Genomic DNA, 27620 nt, shown 5'->3' on the forward strand with positions numbered 1-27620 from the left:
GTCATTATATTGATTGCCAGCAGGTGGCAGTAAAGCACCTCAGAAAGGGCGTGCGCTTCTCTAAATCTGCACATTTTTCTAATCTGCGTTGGTTGCATGGGATACATATATTTCTAATTTGCCCAGTCTGCTTTACACTGCAATTTTCCCTAACCCTGAATCAAAAGTATTTGGGCCTTATGCTTTCTGATTTCCCCTCCTCTGTCAGTAAAGTAGGGGTGTTTTAGGGAGTTTTCTTGGAGCTTCTTCCCCAGAGCTTCCCAGATGACCCATTCAGGGGAGTTTCTCTCTCATTGCAGCGGAGTCTGGACCCCACACGCCCCCCTAGACCCTCCTCTGCCAGCCCTTACCTCGCCCCTTCTCTCCTGGGCTCCAGGGAGCTGGGGCAAAGCAGGATTCGCCAGACAAAGACCAGAGTTTGGTTCTCATATTTTGGGGGGAGCAGGCTCTCTGGGGGTATGAAAGAAAGCGATTTCAGATGTTTAGGATTTTCCGGAAAACCTGGAGAGTTTGACTGTGGCGCGCCTTGGGAGGCTGGCTCTGCGGTGTGCCTGGGGGTGCCGCTGCCGCGGGCCGGGTCCACTCCATCCCGCAGCGGGTCCCCGGGCCCCCGGATTGTCTCCATCTCCACCTGCAGCCTTAGCCGCGTCCGTCTCCGCGGGCGCCCGCACCCTGTCTACGCCGACAGCTCCGCCTGCACCCCCAGAGCCATCGCTGCGCTCGCGCCTGCGCTCCTCTCCTAGAGCCGCCCTGGCAGAGTGCCACCAGCTCGGCGGCTTCGAGCAGCAGGAATCGGGTCCTCTCACAGTCTGGAGGCGGGAGCCTGACCTGGGCGCCCGCGGGGCCGCGCTCCCTCCGGGGGCTCTGGGGGGCTTCCCCGCCTCTTCAGGGGGCGCCGGGCGCTCCTGGGCTGGGCGCCGCGCCACCGCCTCTCCGCCTCCGTCCTCCCGCGTGTGTCCCCGGGCCCTCTCTTTTTTTTTTTTTTTTTTTTAAGATTTATTTATTTATTTAATTAATTCCCCCCCCTCCCCTGGTTGTCTGTTCTTGGTGTCTATTTGCTGCGTCTTGTCTCTTTGTCCGCTTCTGTTGTCTTCAGCGGCACAGGAAGTGTGGGCGGCGCCATTCCTGGGCAGGCTGCTCTTTCTTTTCACGCTGGGCGGCTTTCCTCACGGGTGCACTCCTTGCGCGTGGGGCTCCCCCACGCGGGGGACACCCTTGCGTGGCACGGCACTCCTTGCGCGCATCAGCACTGCGCAGGAGGGCCCTCTCTTGTAAGGACCCCAGCTGCTGGCTCCAGGGCGCACCCAAGTCAGCCGGGATGAGCTCGTCTCCAGAGCCTTAATGAATCACCTCTGCAGAGACCCTCGGTCCAAACAACGCCAGGTGCCCAGGTCGCAGGGGTTAGGACGCGGACGGGGTTTAGCGAGTGCGTGCGTGGGGGGCAACCGCCCGCCGCAGCGTCCCTGTCTGTGAACATGTCTCTCCTCATCTACATCCAAATCCGGACGTGCATCTATAGCCAATTGTAAGTGGACGACCAAATAGTTAGAGGGGAAGCGGACTTGGCCCAGTGGTTAGGGCGTCCGTCTACCACATGGGAGGCCCCCGGTTCAAACCCCGGGCCTCCTTGACCTGTGTGGAGCTGGCCCATGCGCAGTGCTGATGTGCAAGGAGTGCCCTGCCAGGCAGGGGTGTCCCCCGCGTAGGGGAGCCCCATGCGCAAGGAGTGCGCCCCGTAAGGAGAGCCGCCCAGCGCGAAAGAAAGTGCAGCCTGCCCAGGAATGGCGCTGCGCAGGCAGAGAGCTGACACAACAAGATGATGCAACGAAAAGAAACACAGATTCACGTGCTGCTGACAACAACAGAAGCAGACAAAGAAGAACACGCAGCAAATAGACCCAGAGAACAGACCCGGGGGGGATATCATAATATAAATAAATCTTTAAAAAATAATAATAATAATAAGAGAGGCTATTTTCTTTCTGGTCAAAGAGTTCTAGTCAGTTTTCTATTTTCTCCTTCATGATTTCTATTTATCTGAATTTTCACAAAGAGCATATATTACTCTTTTTTTTTTGGCATGTCTACAGTAACTTTTTAATTTTTTTCTTATTTCTCCCCCTCCCCGCCCCCCATTGTCTGCTCTCTGTGTCCATTCGCTGTGTGTTCTTCTGTGTTTGTTGCATTCTCATTAGGCAGCTCCAGGAACCCATCCTGGGACCTTCCAGAGTGGGAGAGGCGATCATCCTCGCGCTCCACCTCAGCTCCCTAGTTCGCTGCATCTCATACTGTCTCTTTGTTGCGTCATCTTGCTGCGTCAGCTCTCCGTGTGAGAGGCACCACTCCTGGGCGGGCTGCGCTCCTGCGTGGGGACCACTCCTTGTGCGGGGGGGCGCCCCGTGCCCGGTGACACTCCTTGCACACGGCAGCACTCCACGTGGGCCGCCTCACCACACCGGCCAAGAGGCCCATGGGTGTCAAACCGTGGACCTCCTATATGGTAGGCGGGCGCTCTCTCCACTGAGCCTTATCCGCTTCCTGTATTACTTTTGTGATAAAACATCATACACCTGTTGCCATGGTGAGGAATACAGGAAATCATCACCGCGTCCTCTCCTTCCCAGCCGGCCCCTCCTCCCGGGTGCTCTCGCAGGGGCGGCCGCGGGCCCTGTCACCCAGGATGGGGCTCTGGTTTTTCCTGGGCCCTCTTCCCTTCACCCACCTCCCACACAGCCCCCTGGTCCGGTACCCTCATCTCTTCCCACAGTTAGGGCTCAGCACCCCGACATACCTGCCCCCCCAGGTTTTCCAAGATGGAGGAAAGCCCTTCTTTGTGCTAAACAATTTCAGCGCAGCAGCCTCAGGGCAAACCCCCAGCAGAGCCCACAAGAACCGGCCACGTCTGGTCTCACCTTCCCACAAACCCCTCACCTCAACTAAAGCTAGATTCAAGAATTTATGTCTTAGATCATTTATTTCTACAGATGCTTGTTTATGCCAACGTCTTCTCAAAGTTTGTTTTATTTTTTATTTTGGATTAAGATACAACTGCTCTTTTTTTTGCATTTGGTGAATACATTTTGGAGCACTGGTGCACTGCATGGATTATAGTTCACATTGTAGTTTACACTCTCCCCCAGTCCATTCAGTGTGTTATGGCAGGATATATAATGTCCTGCATCTGATCAAAGTTTGTTTTAACATGTTTCAAGTACATGCCCAGGGCAGATGTTCTGGAAAACACAGTAGAAAGAAAGATGCTGCATTGTGTTACCTCCAACGATGGCTGCCAGCAATCGCCCACCCTCCACCCCGTCAGGGCCTGTCACTCCTCCCACCAGGAGGCGAAGCCTGTTCGCCCGCCTCTTGCCTCTGGGCAAGACTTGTGACTTTTTTTGTGTCCAACAGAATGCAGCGGCAGTGGTGCTGTGCGTTCAGAGGCCTGCTGCCTCCCTCTCTGTTCAGCTGCCATGCTACAAGGAAGCTCGAGCTGGACCACCAGGAGGCTGAGGGAAGAGGAGAATCAACCAAGGAGCTCTGGCCACCAGCTGACTGCAGCCCCACAAGTGGCCCAGGGGAGGCCCACAGAAGAGCCAGTCTACCCACTGAGTTGGAAGAGATCATTGTTTGAAGCCATGAGCTCTGGCTGGTCATTATGGAGAAATCCGCTAGAAGCCCCCTGCCCAAGGAGGACCCCCACTAGCATTTTGGTGTAGGTCCCTCCAGATTTCTTCATCCTGAGCCCACATCTATAATAAAAAAGAATAATAGCAGGAATACATGGAATTCACAAAATAAGCATCTTGCTGTTATTTTTAAGTTTCCAGACAACTGCCTCAAATCATTTTATTAATAGTTCAGCTGCAGCAGGAAGAGGAACTAGTGACAAAGGCCATCTCCTAACCACTGCTAGTTGTGCTGAGCTTTTCACAGCTGTGAAAATCAAATACCCCACCTCACAAACTCAGCACACTCTCGCTGAGTAAATTTACTGCTTTGTCGATAAGGCCCAGTGGGTAGCAGCAGTCATTCCTTAAGCACCCTCCACAAACGGCCAGAACTGGGGTGGGAGAGGTGGGGAGTGGTTGCAAAATATGGAAAGAATCCAGTAAAATCAAAGTTAGTTGAGGCTTATACAGAAAGTAACAGAAGTTGAGTAATTGTTCAATATTCCTACCCCATTGTTTCCCTTGAAAACAATTTGCAGGACAGCTTTGACTTTTGGGCTTTTTTTAAAGATTTATTTTATTCATTCATTTCTCCCCACCCCCTCATTATTTGCATTTGCTGTATCTGTTTGTTGTGTGCTGGTCTTTTTTTAAAAGGCATCAGGAACTGAACCTGGGACCTCGCACGTGGGAGGGAGGCACCGAATCTCTTGAGCCACCTCCGCTCCCTGCTTTGTTGTGTCTCTCATTATGTTTTTCTTCCGTATGCCTCTTGTTGTGTCAGCTCGTCGCACCAGCCCATCATGTCAGGTTGCTGTCTTGCTCATCTTCTTTAGGAGGCACTGGGAACTGAACCCAGACCTTCCTTATGGTAGGTGGGAGCTCAATCACTTGAGCCACATCCACTTCCCTTGCTTTGTCTTGATTTGTAAGAATTCTTCAGTAGAGAGGAGGGCAGGGAAAACACAGCTCATCTTGAAAAGTTACCTGTGGCTGCAGCTGCTTTGGAAAACAGTCTGGCAGGCCATCAAAATATTCAAGGTAGAGTTGTCATCTGCCCCAGCAATCCCACTCCTAAATATATAGCCGAGAGAGACAGAAAACCAGCCCATTTGTAGCAGTTTGATATAATTGATGAATTCCAAAAGAAATTTTGAATTATGCTTGCAATCTGACCTGTGCCTGGGCATGGTTGAGTTATGATTAGGGCGTTGAGTCCCCACTCAAACCCCACCCCTTGGTGGGTGGGGACTCACAGATAAAAGGCAAGGCAAAGGACAGAGTTGAGGGTTTCTGATGTTGAAGTTTTGATGTTGGAGTTTGATGCTGAAGAATTAAGCTGGAGCTCCAGGAAGTAAACTCACAGAGGAAAGAGAAGCCAGCCCCATGAAGGAAAGAACCTTGAACCCAGAGAAAAGCAAGCCCCAGGAAAGTAGGAGCCCAGGAAGCCTGAACCCTTGCAAGATGATGGCAGCCATCTTGCTCCACGTAGACTTTGGTGAGGGAAGTAACTTATGCTTTATGGCCTGGCATCTGTAAGCTCCTACCCCAAATAAATGCCCTTTATAAAAACCAACCCATTTCTAGTATTTTGCATCAGCACCCCTTTGGCTGACTAGTACACCACCCAAAAACTTCTACATAAATGTTCACAGCGGCATTATTCAAAATAACTGAAAAGGGCAAACAACCCAAGTTGTCCACCAAATGATGAATGGATAAGCAAAATGTGGTCGATCCATGCGATGGGATATTATTCAGCCATAAAAAGCAGTGAAGCTCAGATCCATGTGTGGGAAACAAAGGCATCTTGTTTCCAGATAAGTAAAGGCACTTCCTGGACTGACCAGCCAGGCTGTCCCCTATAGTTATCGGCGCAGATGGCTGGGAAAAGTACACCTACAGGTGGAACAAGAACATTTAGGACAGAACGACCTGAGTAACAGGATTTATGAGTATATTTCCTGATTTTGAAAATAACAGTTCCAGTAAAGTTTGTTGGTGTTCATTAATCACTAGTTAATAGAGAATGAGGTAAGGGTAATAGGTAACTTGACTTACTGATGAATGTCACGCGTGGTAGGGGTATATATACTAGCCCCTCGGCTCAATAACGTCGTCTGATGGGCTTGAGAACTCAATGCTCTCAGATCCCCTGAACCCAATCTTTCTTTGTCTTTCATTCCCGATACCCTCGGGTCAACTCTGACAAGTGGTGCCCAACGTGGGGCCCGAGGCAGTAACTTCGGCAGAGATTCTTCCACAACAGTATCGGGAACGCGGAAACAGAAAAGCCTTCTTTAAGGTAAGAGCGACAATCAGCAGTAACCCGGGTTCAGCATTGCCATGTGTAAATATATTTTGATATTGTTTCCACTAGCATCAGGGTATGGGTAATCAACCAGGATGCTTGGAAGAATATTCACAAGTTTTAAAAACGCTTTTACATACGGTTAGCGTCACAGTAAAAACAGGAGATTTACTTGAGCTTTTTGCATTAGTTCAGAAACATTGTTACTGGTTTCAGCCACAAGGGAGAAATCTCTTGAATTTGAAGCAATGGAGACAGGTTATGAAAGCTTTACACAGAGCATATCAGAAAGGTGAGAACATACCTCTTTCAGTGTGGTCTTTAGGACAACAGATTGCAGCTGCATTAGATCCATTACATTCTGAGGCAGATGAGGAAGAAGTTAATGTGTGTTCTCCAGAAACTCATGATGCTGGTCATCAGAGTGATGAACAAGAAGACATGCAGGAGATAAAGGCTGATGAGCCTCAATCTGAGGTAGGAACGAACCCATTTCTAACTAAGCAAATGTCAAAATTAAATATATCAAAAGCCAATATCTATCCTAATTTGTGTAACCCTGTCCCCTTAGCACCTCTGGAGCCTCAGGTTCTTACTCCTGGAATCTTTCCAGAAATATCAAATGAAGAACATTATATTAAAGGTGTTTTTGTTCCTAATCCGGTTCCTGTAACTCCGTTAATGAGATGCTTATTACAAGGATCGCGTCAAGGTGATCCTGATGCTATGCAAATGTTACCAGCCTTTCTAGTTATAATTCAGCAAATTCCTCCAGATGCTAATAATCCTCAAGGAGGAGCATATTTTCATCACGAACCCCTTCCATTTAAAGTTTTGAAAGAAATTAAACAGGCTTGTACTCAGTATGGAACTCATAGTCACTATACTGTAGGATTGGTGGAAGGCCTGTCTCGAGCTGATCGTCTGATTCCCTGGGATTGGGAAATGTTGGGGAGAACTGTGTTCGGCTCTGCTGAATTTTTACAATTTAAAACTTGGTGGACCGATGAAGCAACAATGATTGCGCATAGAAACGCCGCTCACAACCCACCAATACTTATTACCGCAGAACAATTATTAGGTGTGGGAGAATGGTCAGGAGTCCAAAGGCAGCTTCAGTATGACGATCAGCTATAACTCAGGTACGTAATTCGTGCCTGGGAGACTGGAGGCGCATTAGTGCACCTGGCAAGCCAACGCAATCATTTTCAAAAATAATTCAAGGGGTAAATGAGCCTTACGTGGAATCTGTGGCTCGTCTGACCGATATCTTAATAAAAACCATTGAGATACCTGAAGCAAGGGATTTAGTCTTGTTAACACTTGCTTTTGATCAAGCTAATAATGAATGTAAAAAAGCCATTCGACCATTGAAGCCTGCTGGGGGGTCTATTCAAGATTACGTATGAGCTTGTCAAGATATTGGTGCAACCACCCACCAGATGGCAATCTTAGCTACTGCCATGAAAGGAAGTAATAACCTAAAGAAAAAAGGGAATTGTTTTAAGTGTGGAAAGTTTGGGCATTTTCAAAAGTATTTTAGATCTTATGTAAGTCAATCAGGAAAGGGATCCTGGACTCCATCAGAAGTCTGTCCGGTATGTCGAAAAGGTTATCATTGGGCCAATGAATGTCGATCTAGAACTAATCAGAACGGGGCTCCCATTAAGTCGGGAAACCACTTTGCGGGCCTAGCTCAGGGCCCTCAGACAAAAAACATGAGCCTGGCCGACCGATTTCCTGTCAGCAGCGGTCAGCATCATTTATCCCAGTCTCTGAATTAAGAGCGGCTACTCAAGGCAGTGCTGCAGTAGATCTTCCTTCTACTGAGACTAAATGTATAACACCAGGAGATGGCATTCAAACCATCTCCACGGGAATAAAAGGGCCCCTACCTAAAGATACAGTGGGTATTATAGTTGGAAGAAGTAGTTTAACTATGAAGGGATTGTTGGTGCAAGTAGGAATTATAGATAGTAATTTTACAGAGGAAATAAAAATAATGGTTCAAACTGTTCTATTCAAATACAAAAAAAACAATGAATTGCTCAATTATTATTGCTTCCTTATCATAAGCCTGCCGCTCTTCCTTTTAAAAGGAAAGGAGGGTTTGGATCTACAGGAAAATATATGTATTGGCAAATTTTTGTAAGTGATGATAGACCTGAAACTACAATTACAATTAATAGAAAAGTGTTTTTTGGCTTAATAGATAACTGGAGCAGACGTGTCTATTATAGCTAAATGGTATTGGCCACAATCTTGGACTCTGCAGAAAGTACCTACTGTTTTTACTGGAGTTGGTACAATGACTGATGTATATCAGAGTACTAATATTGTTGATGTCTTAGGCCCCGATGAACAGAAATCTACTATACAACCTTATGTGGCTGATGTGGGAATTAATTTATGGGGCCGTGATTTGTTAAGTCAGTGGGGTGCTTTCATTCATTTTCCTACCTTATCGGAGCAGGCTAAAACATGGATATGCAATATAATACTAGAAGTAAAAGGAGATAGAAGGGGAACTGGATTTCCTTTAAGCTCAGCTGGTCCAGAATGGGCAAATTTATCTTAGGGGCCATTGAAAGAAAGGGCAGTCCCATACCAATTACTTGGCTAACTAAAACACCAGTATGGGTCGATCAATGGCCCCTAACAGTAGAAAAATTAAATGCCCTACATAGTTTAGTTAAAGAACAGTTGGAGCAAAAACATACAGAGCCTTCCAATAGTCCGTGGAACTCCCCAGTATTTGTAATAAAAAAGGAATCGGGAAAATGGAGGCTGTTAACTGATTTAAGGGCTATAAATAAAGCCATGAGCCCTACGGGGGCATTGCCACCTGGGGTTCCGCAGCCATCTATGATTCCGAGAGATTGGTCTCTCATTATAATAGATTTGAAAGATTGTTTTTTTACTAATTCCTTTACATCATGACGATAAAGAAAAATTTGCTTTCTCTGTGCCTTCAATCAATAATCAGGCACCTATGCAGAGATATCATTGGTGTGTTTTGCCTCAAGGTATGATGAATAGTCCAACCATGTGTCAATTATTGGTGCATCAACCTCTTGAGCGGTTGCGTGAACAATTTCCCGAGGCTATGATTATCCATTACATGGATGATATATTGTTTGCTCATGCTTCTAAAAATATATTACAATAGTTACTTCAAGCTGCAGAAATTATTCTCCCAGAATATGGTTTACAAATAGCAAAAAAAAAAAAAAAAAAATTCAAAGAGAAACTCCTTTTTGTTATTTAAAAATAAAATTAGCTAATACTCATATTATGCCTGAAAAAATGCGAATCCGTAAAGATAAACTGAACACTCTTAATGATTTTCAAAGACTTTTAAGAAACATTAAATGGATTTGGCCTATGTTGAAAATTCCTAACTACATGTAACTCATTTATTCCAAACTCTGCAAGAAGATTCAAACCTTACTAGTGCACATTCTTTATCTGCAGAAGCAGAACAAAAATTAAATTTAATGAAGAAAAAAATTTCACAAAGACAGCTAACACAAATTGATCCTAAAAAAAAACGTTGATTTAGTTATATTTTCCACTATGCAATCTCCTACGGCTTTACTGTGGCAGGAGGGAGTTTTGGAGTGGATTTTCCTACCTAATAATAGACAAAAACAACTACAAAGTTATCTACAGAAAATTATTAATATATTGGCAAAAAGACGTGTGTGTTTAATGCAACTTAAAAAGTCTGATCCTGATCGTATTATTTGTGAGTTATCACAGGAGGAAATTCATCATTTATATGTAACAAACCCTCAATGGCAGATTGCTATTAGTGACTTTCAAGGTGTTATTGATAATCATTTTCCTACTTCAAAATTACTTACTTTCTTACGAAAAACTACTTGGATATTACCTAAGATTATAAAATCTCTACCTTTAAAAAATGCATGTACTGTGTTTACTGATAAAAATAGTAATGAGAAAGCAGCATTCGTTACCACAGGAAAAAAACAAGCTTGGCAGACTCCATTCACATCTGCTCAATGTACCAAACTTGCTGCCATTATTAAAGTGTTAAAAATCTTCCAAAAACCATTAAATATTGTCTCTGACTCTAAATATATATGCCTTACTGTCAAGAATATTAAAACAGCTCATATCTTTACTACAGATGAATTATCTCAACTTTTTGCTAATTTGCAACATCGCATTAGACTAAAACAGCATCCGATTTACATTACTCACATACGTTCTCATACCTCTTTGCCTAGTCCTATGACAGCAAATAATGCTCGAACTAACTTACTAGTAAAGTTTTTACAAAATGCTCGTGATTATCATACTTTAACTCACATTAATGCTAAAGGCCTGCGGAATAAATATCCAAAGTTAACAAAACTACAGGCACAGGAGGTTATTCGCAATTGTCCTACTTGTGGGCCACTATCAGCGCGCCCTTTTCAAGCTGGAACTAATCCCGGAGGCTTGACTCCTAATCAGTTATGGCAGATGGATGTTACTCACATACCATCATTTGGTAAACTACAATATGTTCATGTTGTATTGACACTTATTCTCATTTCATGTGGGCTACTGCTCAAACTGGTGAACGGTTTCATCATGTTCGCTCACATCTCTGCTCTGCTTTTGCTGTAATGGGATGCCCTCTGAAAATTAAAACTGATAATGGACCTTCTTACATTTGTAAATCCTTTGCTTCCTTTTGTACGAAATATGCTATTGAACATGTTACCGGCATTCCCCATAATCCTACGGTCAAGCTATTGTTGAAAGATGCCATCATACTCTCAAGACTATGCTTTTAAAACAAAAAGGGGGAGATGATGGTATGATATCACCTAAAGGTCAATTGGCTAAAGTTTTATTTACCTTAAATTTTATTAACATTTATGATTCTATGACACTGGCAGAATGTCATTTTGGTCATTATCGGACATCCACAGGAGTTGCAGAATCTGAGAATCAACCAGTATTTTGGAAATATGTTTACAGTAATGAATGGAAAAAAGGCAAGGTTAAAGTATGGGGGCGAGGTTATGCTCTTGTCATTTCAGAAAATGGAGAAGAAATCTGGCTTCCAGCAAAAAGGATTAAACCTAGGACGGAAGAAGTGGAGTCGTCTACACATATGGATTCTAATGATAGTGAGTGAAACCGGCAATGGTAATTACACATATTGGGCTTATATACCTAATCCCCCATTACTCTGAGTGCTGACTTGGAAAGATCCTTCTTTTCCTATTTATTCGAATAAAACTCATAAATTTCCTGGGCCCGTGGATGATAGGTTACCACGTAAACCACAAGAAGAAGGACAAAGGATTTATAATCTTCTTCTTCCATTTGATTATTGACCTCTTTGCATTGGTAACCACCTATTATGTATGACTGTGAAAAATAGAACTATGATTACTTTTAATAATAATAATATGAAATCGTTTGTAACCTTATTCCCTTCTTATCAATATCAAGAATATAAGAATTCAAGCTATAATTGTCCCAAAAGGAATGCTGGAGCTATACAGAGATGGTATGAATGCCATAAGGGAAGAGGATCTGTCGTTTTTAATGATTCCTATGGAATAGTGTGGGAGAGTGCCCCTATGGGAAATCCCAACAAGTATAATGGTAGATTTATTTGGTATGGTCTATAATAGTAAAGGACAGCAAATTAGTAATATGCAATATCCCTTTCATGAATCCCTTGATTTGGATGAGGAAATAATTTTTACTAAGAATAATAATGCTTGAAAAATTATAAGGAAATGGATTCCTTTTCCATGGTGCAATAGCACTGGCATCCATGATCAAAAAGAAATATGGAGGGAAACGGACTTGGTCCAGTGGTTAGGGCGTCCGTCTACCACATGGGAGGTCCGCGGTTCAAACCCCGGGCCTCCTTGACCCCTGTGGAGCTGGCCCATGCGCAGTGCTGATGCGCGCAAGGAGTGCCGTGCCATGCAGGGGTGTCCCCCGCGTAGGGGAGCCCCATGCACAAGGAGTGCACCCCGTAAGGAGAGCCACCCAGTGCGAAAGAAAGTGCAGCCTGCCCAGGAATGGCGCCACACACACTTCCCGTGCCGCTGACAACAACAGAAGCGGACAAAGAAACAAGACGCAGCAAATAGACACAGAGAACAGACAACCGGGGGGGAGGGGAATAAAATAAATAAATAAATCTTAAAAAAAAAAAAGAAATATGGAAAGTCTTCTTAGGAGTGGCATCTACTTCTGAATGGAATGGTAATAAGAGTAGGAATGGTCAATATTTACATTTAGCTCAAATTCATCATTTTCAATCATGTGTCAGAGATCCATACGTGTTTGTGGTAGGGAAGGCTACCATTACTGAAAATGCTTTATTCTATAAGGATGGCACTTTGTATACTTGCTTGCCTGAGAATATTTTACAGAATGGAGATGTTATCACAATGGCTCACCAAAGACAAGGAGTGTGGATCCCGGTGCACTGAATCGGATTTAGCAGTCATCTCCGGAGAGTCATCTTCTTTTCCATTTGGCTCAAGGACTGTTGAAATGTTCTAAGAGATTTTTGGGACTTTTAATAGCTGGCATCCTGGGACTCATTGGTGTCATCACTGCTGCTGCCTCTGCTGCTGTTGCGTTGCATGAAATGATGCAAACACAGCAATACGTGCATGATTGGCACAAGAATGCAAGTGACTTATGGCATAGTCAAGAACACATTGATGAAGAATTGAATAGTAGAGTTAGTGACTTAGAATCTACTGTCTTACATTTAGGAGATCAAGTTTATAATTTAAATTTGTTAAGAAGATTGAAATGTGATTGGAATGAAAGTAATTTTTCTATTACTCCTTTGGATGATAACATGTCAATATTTCAGTGGGATAAAATCAAGAATCATTTACTAGGACACAAAGGAAATATGTCATTACAAATTAAAGAATTGCAGAAAAAGATTCTAAAAATGTCTCATAATCAAATATACATAGATAATGATAAGGATATCTTTAATGATTTAATTTCACATTTAAATAAGTTTAATCCTGTAAACTGGTGGAAGTCACAGCATTTTCTATCAGCTTTAGACATAGGGCTGTGTGTGTTGATCCTGTCACTCCTTGTTGTTACCTGCTTGGGAAAAGGTGTTTGCCAGAGATTGCGCCAGGTGGATTCCATGGGACAGGCCAATAATTTGGTCCTGGCAAAAACATTGCAATAAGTTCCCCTAGGTCAGTGTGCTTGGCTGGTAGTCAATGACGGGTAAGACTCTCAGAGAAGGGCAACCTAAGACAAACACAGTCACCCTGACTAAAACAAAAAGGGGGAAATGTGGGAAACAAAGGCATCTTGTTTCCAGATAAGTAAAGGCACTTCCTGGACTGACCAGTCAGGCTGTCCCCTATAATTATCAGCGCAGATGGCTGGGAAAAGTACACCTACAGGCAGAACAAGAACATTTAGGATGGAACAACCTGAGTAACAGGATTTATGAGTATATTTACTGATTTTGATAATAACAGTTGCAGTAAAGTTTGTTGGTGTTCATTAATCACTAGTTAATAGAGAATGAGGTAAGGGTAATAGGTAACTTGATTTATTGATGAATGTCACTCATGGTAGGGGTATATACACTAGCCCCTCGGCTCAATAAAGTCGTCTGATGGGCTTGAGAAATCAATGCTCTCAGATCGCCTGAACCCAATCTTTCTTTGTCTTTCATTCCCGATACCCTCGGGTCATCAACTCCGACATCCATGCTACAACGTGGATGACCTTGAAAACATGATGCTGAAGGAAAGAAGCCAAACACAAAAGGCCACATGGTATAGGTTTCCATTTGTGTGGCATATGCAGAATCGGCAAATCCACAGAGGGAAAGCACATCAGTGATTGCCAGGGATGGGGGTGCAGAGGAAAGAAATGGGGAGGGTGGCAGCTAGGGAGCATGAGCTTTCTTTTTGGAGGAATGAAAATGTCCCCAGTGGTTGCACAACTCCATGAATATACTAAAAGTCATTGATTCGTATGCTATAAATGGACGAATTGTGTGTCATATGAATTATAACTCAAAAAACTGTTACCCCCACCCCAAAAGTTACCTGTAGCCAAGACACATCTCTAAACCTGCTAAGAAACTAACTCCAAGACACACTGCTAAGGGGAAAATACAGGGAACAAAGGGAAGTGTATACTAGGATGCCATTTGTGTGGAACAAAGAATATATCTCATTGCACACGTGTGTGTACACCCTGGAGGGGCACACAAGGGATGGCTGGGGAGGTGGGGGTGGCAATCTCCTAATCCCCTGCTCAGAAGGTCAAGCCTGCCCCCTGCCATCCCCACCTCTCTGCCTGGTCCATCTGAGATTTCTTTTCTTTCCAGAACTGTGTTCTGTGCTCCTGCCCCTTTATTTTATTTATTTATCCCCCCCACCCCCTCCCCCATTGTCTGCGCTCGCTGTCTGCTCTCTGTGTCCATTTGCTGTGTGCTCTCTGTGTCTGCTTGTCTTCTCTTTAGGAGGCACCAGGAACTGAACCCAGGACCTCTCTTGTGGAAGAGAGGCACTCAATCACCTGAGCCACCTCAGCTTCCTGGTTTGCCGTATCTCTCATTGTCTTTCCTCCTTGCACCTCTTTTGTTGCATCATCTCGTTGCATCAGCTTGCCACATCCACCCGCTGCACCAGCTCGCCTTCTCCAGGAGGCACTGGGAACCAAATCCAGGACCTCCCATGTGGTAGGCGGAAGCCCACTCTCTTGAGCCTCATCCGCTTCCCCTGCCCCACTTTAAATTAAGGAAGAACAGCTACAGAAAATGCAAGTCCCTGGGTATGGTGGACTTTGATGTTTGTTTTGCTTTCATGCCCCCAAAAGTGGCTTTGCCAAAACGAACTCGCTCCCTATATCCAAACATTTTCATCGCATTTGTCGGCAAAAGTTTACGTAGGAGGAAGAAAACATAGATAGCACTTCCTGAGACAGCTCGACGCCAGGTGATTGATAGAAATGGTTGTGTTAGACCCACTATCCTGGAACTTGTTTTCTCCCTCCTCAGCAATAGAATGTGGCCATTTGCCAGGTCAGTGCTTTGGAACGCAGTGCGTGCTTTTTAATAGTCACACTGCAGTCCACTGAGTTGACAGGTAGGAAACTGCTGTTACATTAAACAGCTGCTTGTGCAGTGAACATTGGTCTCCTGAAATGTCAGCTGGAACCAGGTCTAACTTCATCACAACTGCTCAGCCACGGGTGTGAGGTTTGCTGGATGGGCAGATGGATGGATGGATGGATGGATGGATGGACGCTTCTGTTGTAGTGAGTGGCACAGGAATCTGTATCTCTTTTTGTTGCGTCATCTTGTGTCAGCTCTCCATGTGTGCAGTGCCATTCCTGGGCAGGCTGCACTTTCTTTCTCACTGGGCGGCTCTCCCTACGGGGCGCACTCCTTGCATGTGGGGCTCCCCTACGCGGGGGACACCCCTGCGTGGCAGGGCACTCCTTGCGTGCATCAGCACTGTGCATGGGCCAGCTCCACACGGGTCAAGGAGGCCGAGGGTTTGAACCGCGGACCTCCCATGTGGCAGGCAGACACTCTAACCACTGGGCCAAGTCCGCCGCCCATTCATTCTTTCTTTCAACGCACATTCCCAAGTCCCTTCCCTGCCCCCGAGCCCTGCTGATGGTTCCAGAGGTCCAGTGGAGACTATGACAGTCCAGTGAGAGGGACAGACTCGTCCCCAGACAATGATGACCCAGAGTGGACAGGACTGGGACAGAGGGTCCCAGGGGACTGGGGGCAGCCTAGAGGGGGCATCTGACCCAATCTGGCGCCTTAGACTGGAACGAGGGACTTCCTGGGTCACATGCCCAGAGCACTGGGGAGCCACGGTAGGTTCTGCGCAGGGGAGGGAGAGGGTTTTGCTGTGGGAGGGGGTGAGATTGGGGCAGGCGTAAGGAGTAAGGAGGCACGGAGGGAGGGGGGCCGTGAGCAGGGGAGGAGTCAGGGTGAGGCCCTGCGAGAGAAGACCCTCCGCCTGTCTTGGGTGGGGTGCTCTCCAGTCTGAAGGGGGTCCTCCCTCCCGTATCCCCCCCTGCCCTCCACACACTGGGACTGACTCCGGCCTCCAGCCACGTGTCCCCTCCCGGCCTTCCCACGCACACAAGGGGTCCAGGCTCCCCAAGGCCCCAGCAGGACCTGGGTGGGCCAAGGTGGGGCGGAAAAGACCATTTGGGACCAGACTGGGGTGGGTGGGTCTGCGTGTGCAAGCGCCCGAGAGTCCGAGGGGCTGCAGACCTGCACTGCGTGGGGGGGGGGGGGTCCCTGCGCGTGCGGGTCTGGATTTGTGCGTGCGCGATGGTGACCGCCTGACGTGGGCGTCTGTGTGTGTGCAGCAGAGTGCCTCTCAGTTTACCTGTGAGTCCTCGTCAGGATCCGTGTGTGATGGGGTGTGTGTGTGTGCTGGTGTGTCTGGACGTGCGTGCTGGAACGTGCGGTGGTGGGTTGTGGGAGCTCGTGGGAGTGTGGTGTGCGTGTCTTGGTGTCCGTGTGCATCTGTGTGTGCTGGTGTGGTTGTGACAGGCTGGCAGGCGCCTGCTCCACGCCTCCAAGTGCGCGTCCTGAGCAGGGTCCTGAACTTTGCATGTCCCTCTTAATATAACCCTCCCACATCGGGGACCCCCAAACACAGGGTCACCAACTTTTTACGTGACCGAAAACAATTACAAAAGAAATCAAAACAAGCATAAAAATAAAAGCGATATGAAGAAAAGAAACCACAGGCCAAAGGGGAGGTGGGACACTCTCAAATGAAGACGTCCTGAAAATGGGACTCCTTTAGGTCTCCCTAAACCCTGCCTCCTCTCAGCCCGCCCACCCACCGTTTTAGGGAACAGGATGAGGCAAGTTTTCACTTCATTTCCCAGACAAGGAAATTGAGGCTCACAGACGCTGGGAAGGGAGCTGGAACCCAGGGCTGTTGGCTCCAGGGTCCCCCATCGGATCCCAGGGCGAGAGAGACCCCCCCCTCCCGGAGCCTGAGGCTGTGACCCTGCCCCGAGCTCTCCCCCTGACCCACCCCCTACCTCCCTACCCCAGGTCCCTCACTTTGAGGTTCAACCGAGGCGGCCCCTCAACACGCTCAGTCAGAGAAAAAGATATCCCGAGAGTCCCGGAAGAGTGACCTTAGAACAGCCCGAAGGGAAGAATGGGGGCTCCGGTCTCAGGAGACCCTCCCACCCGCCACTCCCCACGACCGGAGACTCGCCAAGCCAGGCCCGGTACCAGCCGCCTCCGCCTCGCTTCGCCTGGGGACTTGCTAGGTTCTTCTTTTTTTTTAGGAGGTACCGGAAATTGCACCTGGACCTAGTGTATGGGAAGCAGGCGCTCAACCACCCAGTTACACTCACTCCCCGGAACTTGCTAGAAATGCGTATTCTCAAGGCCCACCCCATGCCTACTGAGTCGGACACTCTGGGAGTGAGGCCTGGCTGTTCAAAACCCTTCCCTCTTGGGAAGCGGATTTGGCTCAACGGATAGAGCATCCATCTACCACATGGGAGGTCCAGGGTTCAAACCCCGGGCCTCCTGATGCATGTGGAGCTGGCCCACGTGGAGTGCTGATGTGTGCAAGGAGTGCCCTGCCACGCAGGGGTATCCCCCACATAGGGGAGCCCCCCCGCGCAAGGAGTGCGCCCCGTAAGGAGAGCCACCCCGCGCGATAAAAGTGCAGCCTGCCCAGGAATGGTGCCGCACACACGGAGAGCTGACGCAGCAAGATGACGCAACAAAGAGAGACACAGATTCCGGGTGCCACTGACAAGAGTACAAGCGGACACAGATGAACAGACAGTGAATGGACACAGAGAGCAGACAATTGAAGGGGGGAAGGGGAGAGAATTAGAAACAAAAACAAAAAAAACCTCTTCCCTCTCCTGCAGGTGACTCTGATGCAGGCTGAAGTCTGAGAACTCCTAGTGTAGGGTCTAATTCCCCCAGTGCACTTTGGAATTCCCTGGGAAGCTTTAAGAACTAAGGATGCCCAAGCCGTACCTTGTGCCAATTACATCAGCATCTCCCAGAGTCAGGCCCTGGTGGGGTGTGGGGTGTGGGGTGTGGGGGATGAGGTGGGGTGCAGGTGGGGGAGGGAGTGAAAGCCCCCAGGTCCTTCGACAGCCAGCCCCGGGCAAGCTGGGCTGCCCTAGGGCATCCCAGTCAGGACTGTGATGCCTCGTAAAGAATTGATCACCACTGAGATGTAACAAGAATAAGAGGAAAATAAATAAATAAAAATAAATAAATGAAAATTAAAAAAGAATAAGAGGAGACCAGGTCTGTTTGGGGCTGACTCACTATCACATGACCCCTTCTTCAATCTTCCCGGTAATCCTGGGAGGAAAGTTCTATTATGATCCACCTTTTCAGACGAGTCAACAGAGGCACCGAGAGGTTAGGTGACCTGTCCAAGGTCACACAGCTTGTTAGAGGCAGTGCTGGGGCAAGCCAGGCAGCCTCAGTCTGAGCCCCCTCCTCACCCCCCTCCCCCAACCATTTCATCTCCTGTCACAGCACCCTGGGGCCAGGGATGGGAACCAGGAAGTCTCCACCTGCCATGGGGCAGCATCTCCACTGCTGCTTTTGGCCCTTTGCTTCAGTGACAGTGAGGGCCAGTCCAAAGAAAAGCTGATCTGGAGTCAAAACCCCTGTTTTTTGGGGGTGACTGCCTTAAAACCGCTGGTGAAACCCTGGTGAGTTTGAAACCATAACCCCAAAGGTAGGCACCTCTCAAACCCCCCTTGGATTAAAAACACTGAACCAGGGAGTGGGTGTAGCTCGGTGTTGAGCACCTGCCTCACATGTATGAGGTCCCAGGTTCAATCCCCAGTACCCCTCCCCCCCAAAAAAAGGGTTGTACCCATTGGAAAAGGGACAGAATCACTTAGGAAAGATTTGCTCAAAGTCTCAGGGCTACTCAGGAGTGGGAAAATGAGACCCAAGGAGAGAATTTGGAAAAGCATATCTGCAAGTGCTTGGGTGATGACACAGGGCGTGCACGTGTGGTCATGTGTGTCTAAGTGTGTGACAGCATCCAGCAATGTGTGCGGGCCCCACGTTGAAATCTGTAAGGATGGGGGGGTGCACTAGTCAGGGTTTCTAGGGAAACGGAATCAACAAGAGATATCCGTCGATAGTAAGAGATTTATCAGAGTCTCTCACGCAGCCGTGGGGATGCATAAGTCCAGGTTCCGCAGGCAGGCTGCAGCCAGGAGCTCTGATGAAAGTCCAAACGGAGGTTCTTGACGAGTTCTGGCAGATGTCGGCTGTCCAAAGATGAGCTGGGAAATTCTCACTCAATGCTGGAATCACTTCCGCTTTTAAGGGCTTCAACTGATTGGGTTAAGCACCACTCATTGCTGATGGCAATCTCCCTGACTGATGTAATTATAACCAGCTAGCTATGAATTACCACTGCAATAAAGTCAATGGTGACCAAGGTCCATAAATGCCCTTGTGTTACAGTTAGCCCAGTGCTTGCTTGGCCAAACAACTGGGCACGATTACCTGGCCAAGGTGACACAATAGCCTGCCCATCACAGGGAGTGTCAGAGTGTCTGCAGGGGTTTCCCCTGTGTGTGTAGGAGTGTGAATACATAAGCCTCTGCGAGTGTGCGTGTGAGCTTACGCGCGTGTGTCCATGCTGTATACAGGTGTGTGGGGCCCGCCAGTGTGTGCCACGTTTGGAGCATGCCTGTGTGAGTGCGAGTGTGTGTGCATGTGTGAGGCTTGTGGGAGTGTGGCAGTGAAGGGGCGACGGGAAACCCACGCAGTCCGGGTTAAATCCCCTCCTCGGTCCCAGGCTCCTCTCCTCCCAAGGAGCCCCCCGTCCCCCAAGGCCCTCGTTAGAAAGGAAGCGCGGGGACGCGCCGGCTGGCCTCAGGCGGGTGTACTGGGTAAAGGCCACCACGCCGGCCGCGCGCACCTCTCCCGGCGTCTCCGGGCCGCTCGGCCGCTCTGCCTTCACCCTCCAGCTCCCAAACGCACCGGGAGGCTGTTGTTCTCAGCGGCGGCGGCAGCGGAGGGCCGCACTCGCCCCTCGCCGCCAGCCTGGCGCCCGGAGCGCCCTCCCCGGGGGGGGGGGGGGAGGGGGCTCTGACGCCCCCTCCTGGCCCGGCCCCGGCCCCTCCGCGCCCTGCCCCCCGCGCGCCGTCCCGGCCCCACGTGGGGTCCCCGCCCCAGGCCTTTTCCAAAGCCCACCGGGGCGCCCTCTCTCCTGGCTGCGAGGGGCGGCCTCAACAGCCCGGTCCCAGCGCCGAGCACCTCCAGCAAAGCAGCACGGGGTCACTGCTCCCCTCTAGAAAGACAGAGGGGGGCGGGGGGCAGAAGTCTTGAGGTTCCAAGGCAGAGAAATTCAGGCGAGGCCTCTGCTTCCCAGCCCCCACCCACACTCCCCCTGATTATCAGCACCCCTGAGGCCCTCCCCCCCCACTACACCCCAACCCCAGTTTGGGGCTTGCTCCTACTGCAGTGACTTTTCCTCGTGCCCAGGCGCCAGCACGCTGCCCTAGGGGAAGTCTGCCGGGCGGGAGCGAAAGAGATTCCTGCGCCGCGCAGGCAGGGCTAGCAAATCCCACCTCTGGGATGAGGGGCCCCAGCATCTGCCTTTTGAACGCGTTCCTCGGGTGGTCTTTAGGCCCGCTGGTGTCCCACAGCCCCTTAGCCACGGCTGGGATTGAAGCACACCCACCCTGCGCCCCAGCCCTCCACCCCGGCGGGAGCCAGCAGGCGGGGATGGGGAGCCAAGGGGCCGTGGCCAAGGAGGGCGCCGCTCCAGCTGGCGAGCCCAGGCCAGACAGTAAGTTTGAAAACGTTCCCAGCTGCAGCCCTCTTTCTAAGGCCAAGAAGGCAGCGAGTGCGTCAGGTGGGGACAGAAGGCAGGGGAAGGGCGCGGGCTTCTCCCGCCGCCTCTGCCTTTACAAAGCTGAGCGCCCAGAGCTGCGTTTAAAGAAACTAGAACCCCGCCTGACGCAATCCCACCGCATCGATTTTTTTGTTTTGTTTTTTGTTTTTTACATCCTTTGGGTTGCCATAAGGAGTATGGATTAAAAATAATAATAATGAATGAGCGATAAACTGTTAACGGGAAATAAAGGGGGGTCATTAGGTGGAAATGCGAGAGATGCTGCCTTCCCCCTCTCCACCTGACTTTCAGGGGTGGGGGCAAAGTGAAAGTGTCTCGGTGGGAAGGGGGGGTGCTCCATGCTCCCCCACCTCACAGCTGCTCCTCTCGCTCTCCCTGCTCCCCTCCTGCTCTGGCCCAGCCCTCAGCACCCGTAGGCTCCTGGCCTTGCCTGCCCTGGGGACCCTCTTGGGCAGGACTGGCAACCGGGGGGTGTGCCAGAAGGCTCGCCGGAGCTTGCGAAACCACGGAAAGCGTCCTGGTGTCTGGAACCTTACTGTTTTCACCTGCTTCGGGGCCCTGGCTCTGGGGGTTGCCCCGGTGGCCCCCTGGGCAGATGAGGGTTCTGCTTTCTGGGCAGCTGGGCCTTTTGCCCCATCAGATGCAGCCTCTGCCCTCAGATTATCTGCAGCCCCTGCCCCCTGGTCAGCTATGGCCTCTGCCCTCAGATTGTCTGCATCCTCTGGCCCCTGGTCAGCGGGGGCCCCTCCCTTCTGATTATCTGCAGTCCCTGCCCCCTGGTCAGCTATGGCCTCTGCCCTCAGATTGTCTGCATCCTCTGTCCCCTGGTCGGCTGGAACCTCTGTCCCCTGAGCTGGATGGTGCCTCCTCCCTCTTGCTACGTCGGAATGAGGCCCAGTTGATCTTGGGCCTCCACCTCCTGGCCAGGGGCTCAGGCACCTGCCCCCCCCCCTGCTTTTCCCACTTCGCCCCCCCCCCCAGCTCTGCCCAGCCCTGATGCGCCAGCACCCTCCTCCCCGGAGGAGGCCTGCACGGCCTCACTCACGCTGGGGAAGGACCCCGGGGCCCAGCTCTTCAGCCTCCGCTTCTGCCGCCCCCAGGCCACCTGGCTGGCGTACTCCCGCCCCCTCCGGCCTTGGAGAGCTGGGGCCCGGGGTTGACCTCGAACCCGGGCCCCGGCAGGTGCACGCGCCTGCGCGCAGGAGGCCCTCTGGCGTTCTGCTGCCCACGCCAGAGGAAGGCTTCCACCAGGTCCTCGTCGTCCTCGCTCTCCTGGTCGCTCCCCAGGAATTTGCTGCCCAAGTAGCTGACGGGCATTCTGCGAGCCTTCCCGCCCCGCGCCGCGCCTCTGCGCCCCGCTTCTTTGGAGACCTCGAAGTCGCTGACGTCGCTGTCACTGGCGTTGCTGCTGTGGTCCGTGCCCATGACCAGCCGGAGGGGCGGCGTCGCCATCTGCGGGACTCGCCAGACTCGGGGCTCTTTGGGCTTTCGGGGGGGGCCGGGGGCGGGGGCGGGGCGCTCTTCTCGATGATGCGGGCCACGTCCTCCAGGGTGCGGCCCTCTTCCTCCAGAGACTGGGTGAGCCGCTCCCGAAATTCGGCCTCCCTGGTGGCGGGCTTGGAGATGACCCTCCAGACGCCCCCCGCCGGCCGGACCTCGCGGGGGGATGAGCGAACAGTCCACGTCGCCCCCGATCTGCAGCGTGCCCACCGCGGCCCGCCGCCTCCCGCGGAACGCCTCGCCGATCTTCCCAAAGGTGCGCGCGGGCCTCGGGGCCTCCGCCAGCACGTCCAAGTCCACAGCCGCGCGGACGTCGGGGACGCCCCACAGGGTCCGGCAGCCCGGCGCCGGCAGCAAGCCCCAGGGGGACCAGCCCCCGCGTGGCTTTTCTCGAGAGTTTGTAAGATCTCCAGGGTGGAATCTGGGGCGAGGGCCAAGGAGCCCAAACGACACGCAGCCCCTGGCCTGGGGCAGGGGCGGGGGGGAGACCCCACAGTGCTGGCCCGGGCGGGTCTCGCTTCACCAGCGGGAGATGCGCCCAGGATGGGGCCGGCACCCCAGCTTCTCCGCCCGCAGCAAGGCCAGACCTGAGCACGTCGCGCGCCGCCTCCGAGGACGCGCGGAGCTTAATTCCCACGACGCTTACGTGAGCTGGCTGCGGCGGCGCTGGGGCGCCAGGCGCATCCCGGGCCGGGCGGCTGGTGCCTCGGCCACCAGCTGGAGCGCACGGGCTGCCCGCGATGGCCCGTGGCCCAGGCTCCCGGGACGCGGCTGGAACTTGGGAGAGGACGTCGCAGAAAAAGAGGGCTGGGCCGTGTGGCTCTTCAATATGGCAGGGGCGCGAGGAGCCGCGGCCCAGCCCCCCAGGAGGCTCTCCCGCCCCCGACAGCCGGCCCCCCCCCCGCCCCGCCCCCAGCCTGACCTTCACGCGCCTCCCGCCTCCCCAGCCCGCGCGCTCAGTGCCCACTTCCCCCTTCTCGCTTTACGCTCCCCGGCTCGGGAAGACTGGCAGGGGGGCTGGCCACTCCCGGGCGGCCTCGCTCCCGTCCCCACAGGGGCGGGGCCCTGGGTGCCCAGCAGGACGCGGTGGCCCATGTCAGCGCCGCAGCACCTTTCCCCGAGGGCAGCGGGGCCTCAGCCCGAGCTCCCGGCACCCGCGGCCCGAGCAGCCCCTCGGAAGGCCATGCTCAACGGTGTGACCATTTTAAGCTCAGGGGGACTCCCGGTACCAGCCGGTCCTCGCCATAAGCATAATTGTACCTGCGGGTGGCGAAATCCGCAGCCGGGTTTTGTGGCAACGCGGTTTGTGATAGCCAAAGAAGAAAATCGCCCGGGCCTGGCGTGGTTTTGGGCACACAGTAGGCCCTCGACACATATTTTTTGAGTGATGAATGAAGCTAAGCGTTGGTCAGTAGGGATGGATAGAATTTGCTCAACCACTGAGCCACATCTGCTCCCTGCAGTCTATTATACGGGTGAAATAAACATGCAGCGATGAAAAGGAGTGCCGGGGCTAGGTCAGGCCGGCTTTAGGAGGCGCTTCCTGTGTATCCGGGCACCATCGAAGCGCTTTCTACTGAGCTCATTCAGTCCTCACTGTAAGGTTGTCAAGACACGTGCTATGATTATTACCATTTTATGGCTATGGAGACTGAGGCTCAAAGATATAAAATCTCTTGCCCAAGCCCACACAGCAGGGAGGTGTGGACCTGAATGTGAAGCCCCAAACCTTCTTTCTTGTGTGTAGAGCGCTGCACACCCTGGTGGTTTATGGAGAGGGGGACTGGGGACCCCGTGGTGAAAGCGACAGGTACTTTTCCCTCCACACCCTTTTGGGTTGCTTGGATTTTTACCATTCAGAATGCTAACTAATAGAAAGCAAGTCAATTAAATCGGGGGTTCAGGCTCCACCACAAACATACTGGGTCTGGATTTCCCTGGCTTAAGAATTAGGATTTCGCGAGGCCTCCTGCATCCTTCCGAGGTAGCCGGCTCAGCAACAACAAGGCATCAGTTATAATAAGCTGCAGCGGGCGGCGTGAGCCCGACACCACGCATCCTCAGAGCCACGCAGTGCGCTGGGTGCTGCCTCCATCGCCTTCCTACAGATGGGGAAACAGGCTGGTCTGAAGTTGCACAGTGCTACGTGGAGGGCCTGATGTTTGAACCAGATCTTCCCTGCTTGGATCAATAGCCCAGCAGGCTCTACAGAAAACAACTCTCAAGGACCCGCAGGTCTCCTCCTCCACCTCAATGAAGCAAAGCGCTGGGCCCTTAAGAACCCTTAAGAACCACCTTCCTCTCTTGCCTGGTTGGCTGCAAAAGCCTCCTCGCTGGACTGCTTCTCCTCACTGCCTGCAATCCATTCCCAACCCAGCAGCTGGAGGGATGTTTTTTAAAAACGTCAGCCAGATATGTCTCCTCTCTTTTTAAAATCCCCCATCACTGAGAATAAAAGCCAAAGTCGTTGCCACAGCCCACAAAGCCCCACAAGATCTGGCCGGGGACCCCTCTCTGCCATCTCTGGCCCTCTCCCCTCGCTCAGCCCCTCCAGCCTCACCAGCCTCCTCACTGTTCTTCCAACACAGCAGGGTTGCTTCTGCCCAGGACCTTTGCACTTGCAGTTCCCTCCAACCCTGAAAGTTTCTCTGCGTAGCTGCCCCCCTTCCCTCATGCAAGTCTGTTCCCCAAAAGACCCCTTCTCAGGATCCCACCCCCAGTTCCATAGGAGAGGCAGCCCCCTGCTCCAGGCCCTCTTAACCCAGGAGTTCTTAACTGTTCTGTGCCGTGGCTCCATTTCAGAATAAAATGTTTCGATGCACAAAATTAAATCTGGATTACAAAGGAAACCAATTATAAGGAAATATAACTGTTGAAAGAATTTTTTTAAAAGTAAAATTATTTTCATACAGCTCTAAACACATATAACTGATTTTATTTAACTCATAAAGGAAGCAGGCAGATTTGAGTTCAAAGTAGAAGCCAAAAGCAGACATTTATATATCAGGATATCGAAATGAATGTGCAAATAGAGCCGAAACTATCTTTTTCCATGGTGGAGATGGAGGGGCAGGTAGAGAGGGAAAGGGCAGCAGAGAATCAATCAATCTCTACTGGACAGTTCAGAATTTGCATTTTTACAGATAAGATATTGCATTCCTATCAACTGCCTCCAATTTACAGAGTTGTAATTAGCTCCAAGACATTGAAAGATCAGATATGACATCCTAGGAGTGTGCTCTCTGTAGATAATGCCTAGTTTTCCACTGAAGCATCCATTTTTCTCTACAGGTATCTGTCTATCTATATATATATTTTTGAAAACAACAATTTGTTAAATCGTGTAGCAGTTTGATATGGTTATGAATTCCAAAAATAATTATTGGATTGTTTGTAATCTGGTCTGGGCATGATTAAAGTTATGATTAGGGCTTTGTTTGGGCCACGTCATTAGGGCGTTGGCAAAGGACAGAGATGAGGGTTTTTGATGTTGGAGTTTGATGCTGAAGCCTTAAGCTGGAGCCCGGGGAAGTAAGCACGCAGAGGAAAGAGAAGCCAGCCCCAGAAGCAAGGAACCCTGAGCCCAGGAAGAAGCAAGCCCTGGGAAGAAAGGAACCTTGAACCCAGATAGATGCAAGACCCTGGAAGGGAGGAACCCAGGAAGCCTGAACCCTCGCAGATGTCGGCAGCCATCTTGCTCCAACATGTGAAAATAGACTTCGGTGAGGGAAGTAACTTATGCTTTACGGTCTGGTATCTGTAAGTTCCTAACCCTAAATAAATACCCTTTATAAAAACCAACCAATTTCTGGTATTTTGCATCAGCATCCCTTTGGCTAATACAACTGGTAAAATATGTTTTGGGTTTTATTTTTTATTTTTGTTTTTTTTGATATTATCACATTAAATTAAGATCTGGCAGCTGGTCTAATCGCACCCTAATTTAGCTGAAGTGCTTCAGGGGTTTCCCTAGGATCTGAAATGCCACCAGAACGCATCAGTTGGTGACAAGAGTCACAGATCCTTGCAAGCCTCCCGTGGCTCTTTGCTCACCTTCATACAGGAAGGAGATGTGCTAACTCGGAGGTTCCTGAAAATAAAGACGTCATTTTTTCCCCTTTCAAGTTCACAGACCGGAGAGGTCCACGTACTCCAAGGGAAGAGCCCGCCCCTCCCCCAAGCTTTCCCATTCTCCTTTTTTCCCCCCAACACCATCGCTACTAGAAACGACGGTGGCCGCTCGGGGTTTTCCTTCGGGCCGCCGCGCCCTCGCGCCCCCGGGCCGTGACCGCGCGCGTCTCTGCTGCGGCGACGCCGAGGGCAGGGCCTGGCCCGTCGCGGGCGCTGCGTCAACCAGCGCTGGCGGGCGAGAGAAGAGAGAAAGAGGACGGAGGGCGGGAAAGCGAGGGGCGAAGACAGCTGCTGCGGGAGGCGGGCCGGGGAAGGGCCCCGCGGGACCCTGGCCCGCGCTGGGCCCGCTCGGGGTGCTCTCGCCTCGCGTGCGCGCGCGCCGCGGGGCCCCGCCGCTCGCCTCCGGCACAGCGTCGCCCTCCCCGGCGGTCTCCATGGCAACTGCCGGCGGCGTGTGCGCAGGGGGAGGGCGAGGCCGCGAGGAGCTGCAGGGGGCAGGCGGGGCGGGGGGCGCCGCGGGGAGGGCCGCCGCCTGCTTGCGGCCTGGACCCCAAAGCCACCCTCCCTGAAAAGCGCTTTGGAGAGGCCGGGAACTAAAACTCCCGATGGCGCCACAATTTGAGGAATGCCAAGGAAATCCAAGTGTGAGACGCTCTGGAAATGTCTTCCGACCAGGAGTAAACTCGCAGAGGAGACGTTTGGCTTCTGTTGTTGGCAAAAGGTGGTGTTTGTTCTTTCCTTTTGTTTTATTTCGGTGGGAGGCGGGGAGCATTATCCTAGAAATGAAAACCCCAAATGCCCAACATCCTTCCAGAGCTTGCTAACCCCTGGCACTTGGGCTGTGGGTGGTTTAAATTGCTCAGCTGGCTGGCAGGTGAGAACCTTTCCCAGTCTCCCAGGGAAGAACTCGATAATTAAAGCTTCAATTTTTGTATCTGTTTAAAAGAAAACTCAGAATGAGGGAGGAAATAAATTATGCCCATAATCCCTCTTCTGGGCTACACTTGGCTGCCTTGAAAAAATAATAATAAAGCAAAAGGGAGGAAGTGAATGTGACTCAAGCAGTTGAGCACTGCTTCCCACATGGGAGGCCCCGCGTTCGTC

The 27620-nt window shown here is 50.9% G+C and overlaps 2 protein-coding genes across 4 annotated transcripts; one reads left to right on the forward strand and one right to left on the reverse strand.

Moving 5' to 3' along the window:
- Positions 1 to 1822: 1822 nt before the first annotated feature.
- Positions 1823 to 12935, forward strand: LOC131277650 (uncharacterized). Of its 3 annotated transcripts, none has more exons than XM_058292713.1 (3): positions 1823 to 5973; positions 11037 to 11145; positions 12396 to 12935. In XM_058292713.1, the coding sequence occupies exon 1, from the start codon at positions 2023 to 2025 to the stop codon at positions 2938 to 2940; it is 918 nt and encodes a 305-aa protein (XP_058148696.1). In that variant the 5' UTR covers positions 1823 to 2022; the 3' UTR covers positions 2941 to 5973; positions 11037 to 11145; positions 12396 to 12935. The 3 variants fall into 3 exon arrangements, with proteins under 3 accessions (XP_058148696.1, XP_058148697.1, XP_058148695.1); XM_058292714.1 differs by having other exon boundaries at positions 11037 to 11126; XM_058292712.1 differs by having other exon boundaries at positions 11037 to 12935.
- Positions 12936 to 21236: 8301 nt separating this feature from the next.
- On the reverse strand, positions 21237 to 26952 carry CCDC8 (coiled-coil domain containing 8). Its single transcript, XM_058292716.1, is given in 9 exon segments — positions 21237 to 21283; positions 21286 to 21739; positions 21741 to 21824; positions 21826 to 22016; positions 22019 to 22382; positions 22385 to 22549; positions 22551 to 22806; positions 22973 to 23162; positions 26520 to 26952. Coding segments are annotated over 9 exon segments (2184 nt in total).
- Positions 26953 to 27620: the final 668 nt, after the last annotated feature.

Source organism: Dasypus novemcinctus, unplaced genomic scaffold, assembly GCF_030445035.2.
Source record: "Dasypus novemcinctus isolate mDasNov1 unplaced genomic scaffold, mDasNov1.1.hap2 scaffold_230, whole genome shotgun sequence".
NCBI lineage: Eukaryota > Metazoa > Chordata > Mammalia > Cingulata > Dasypodidae > Dasypus > Dasypus novemcinctus.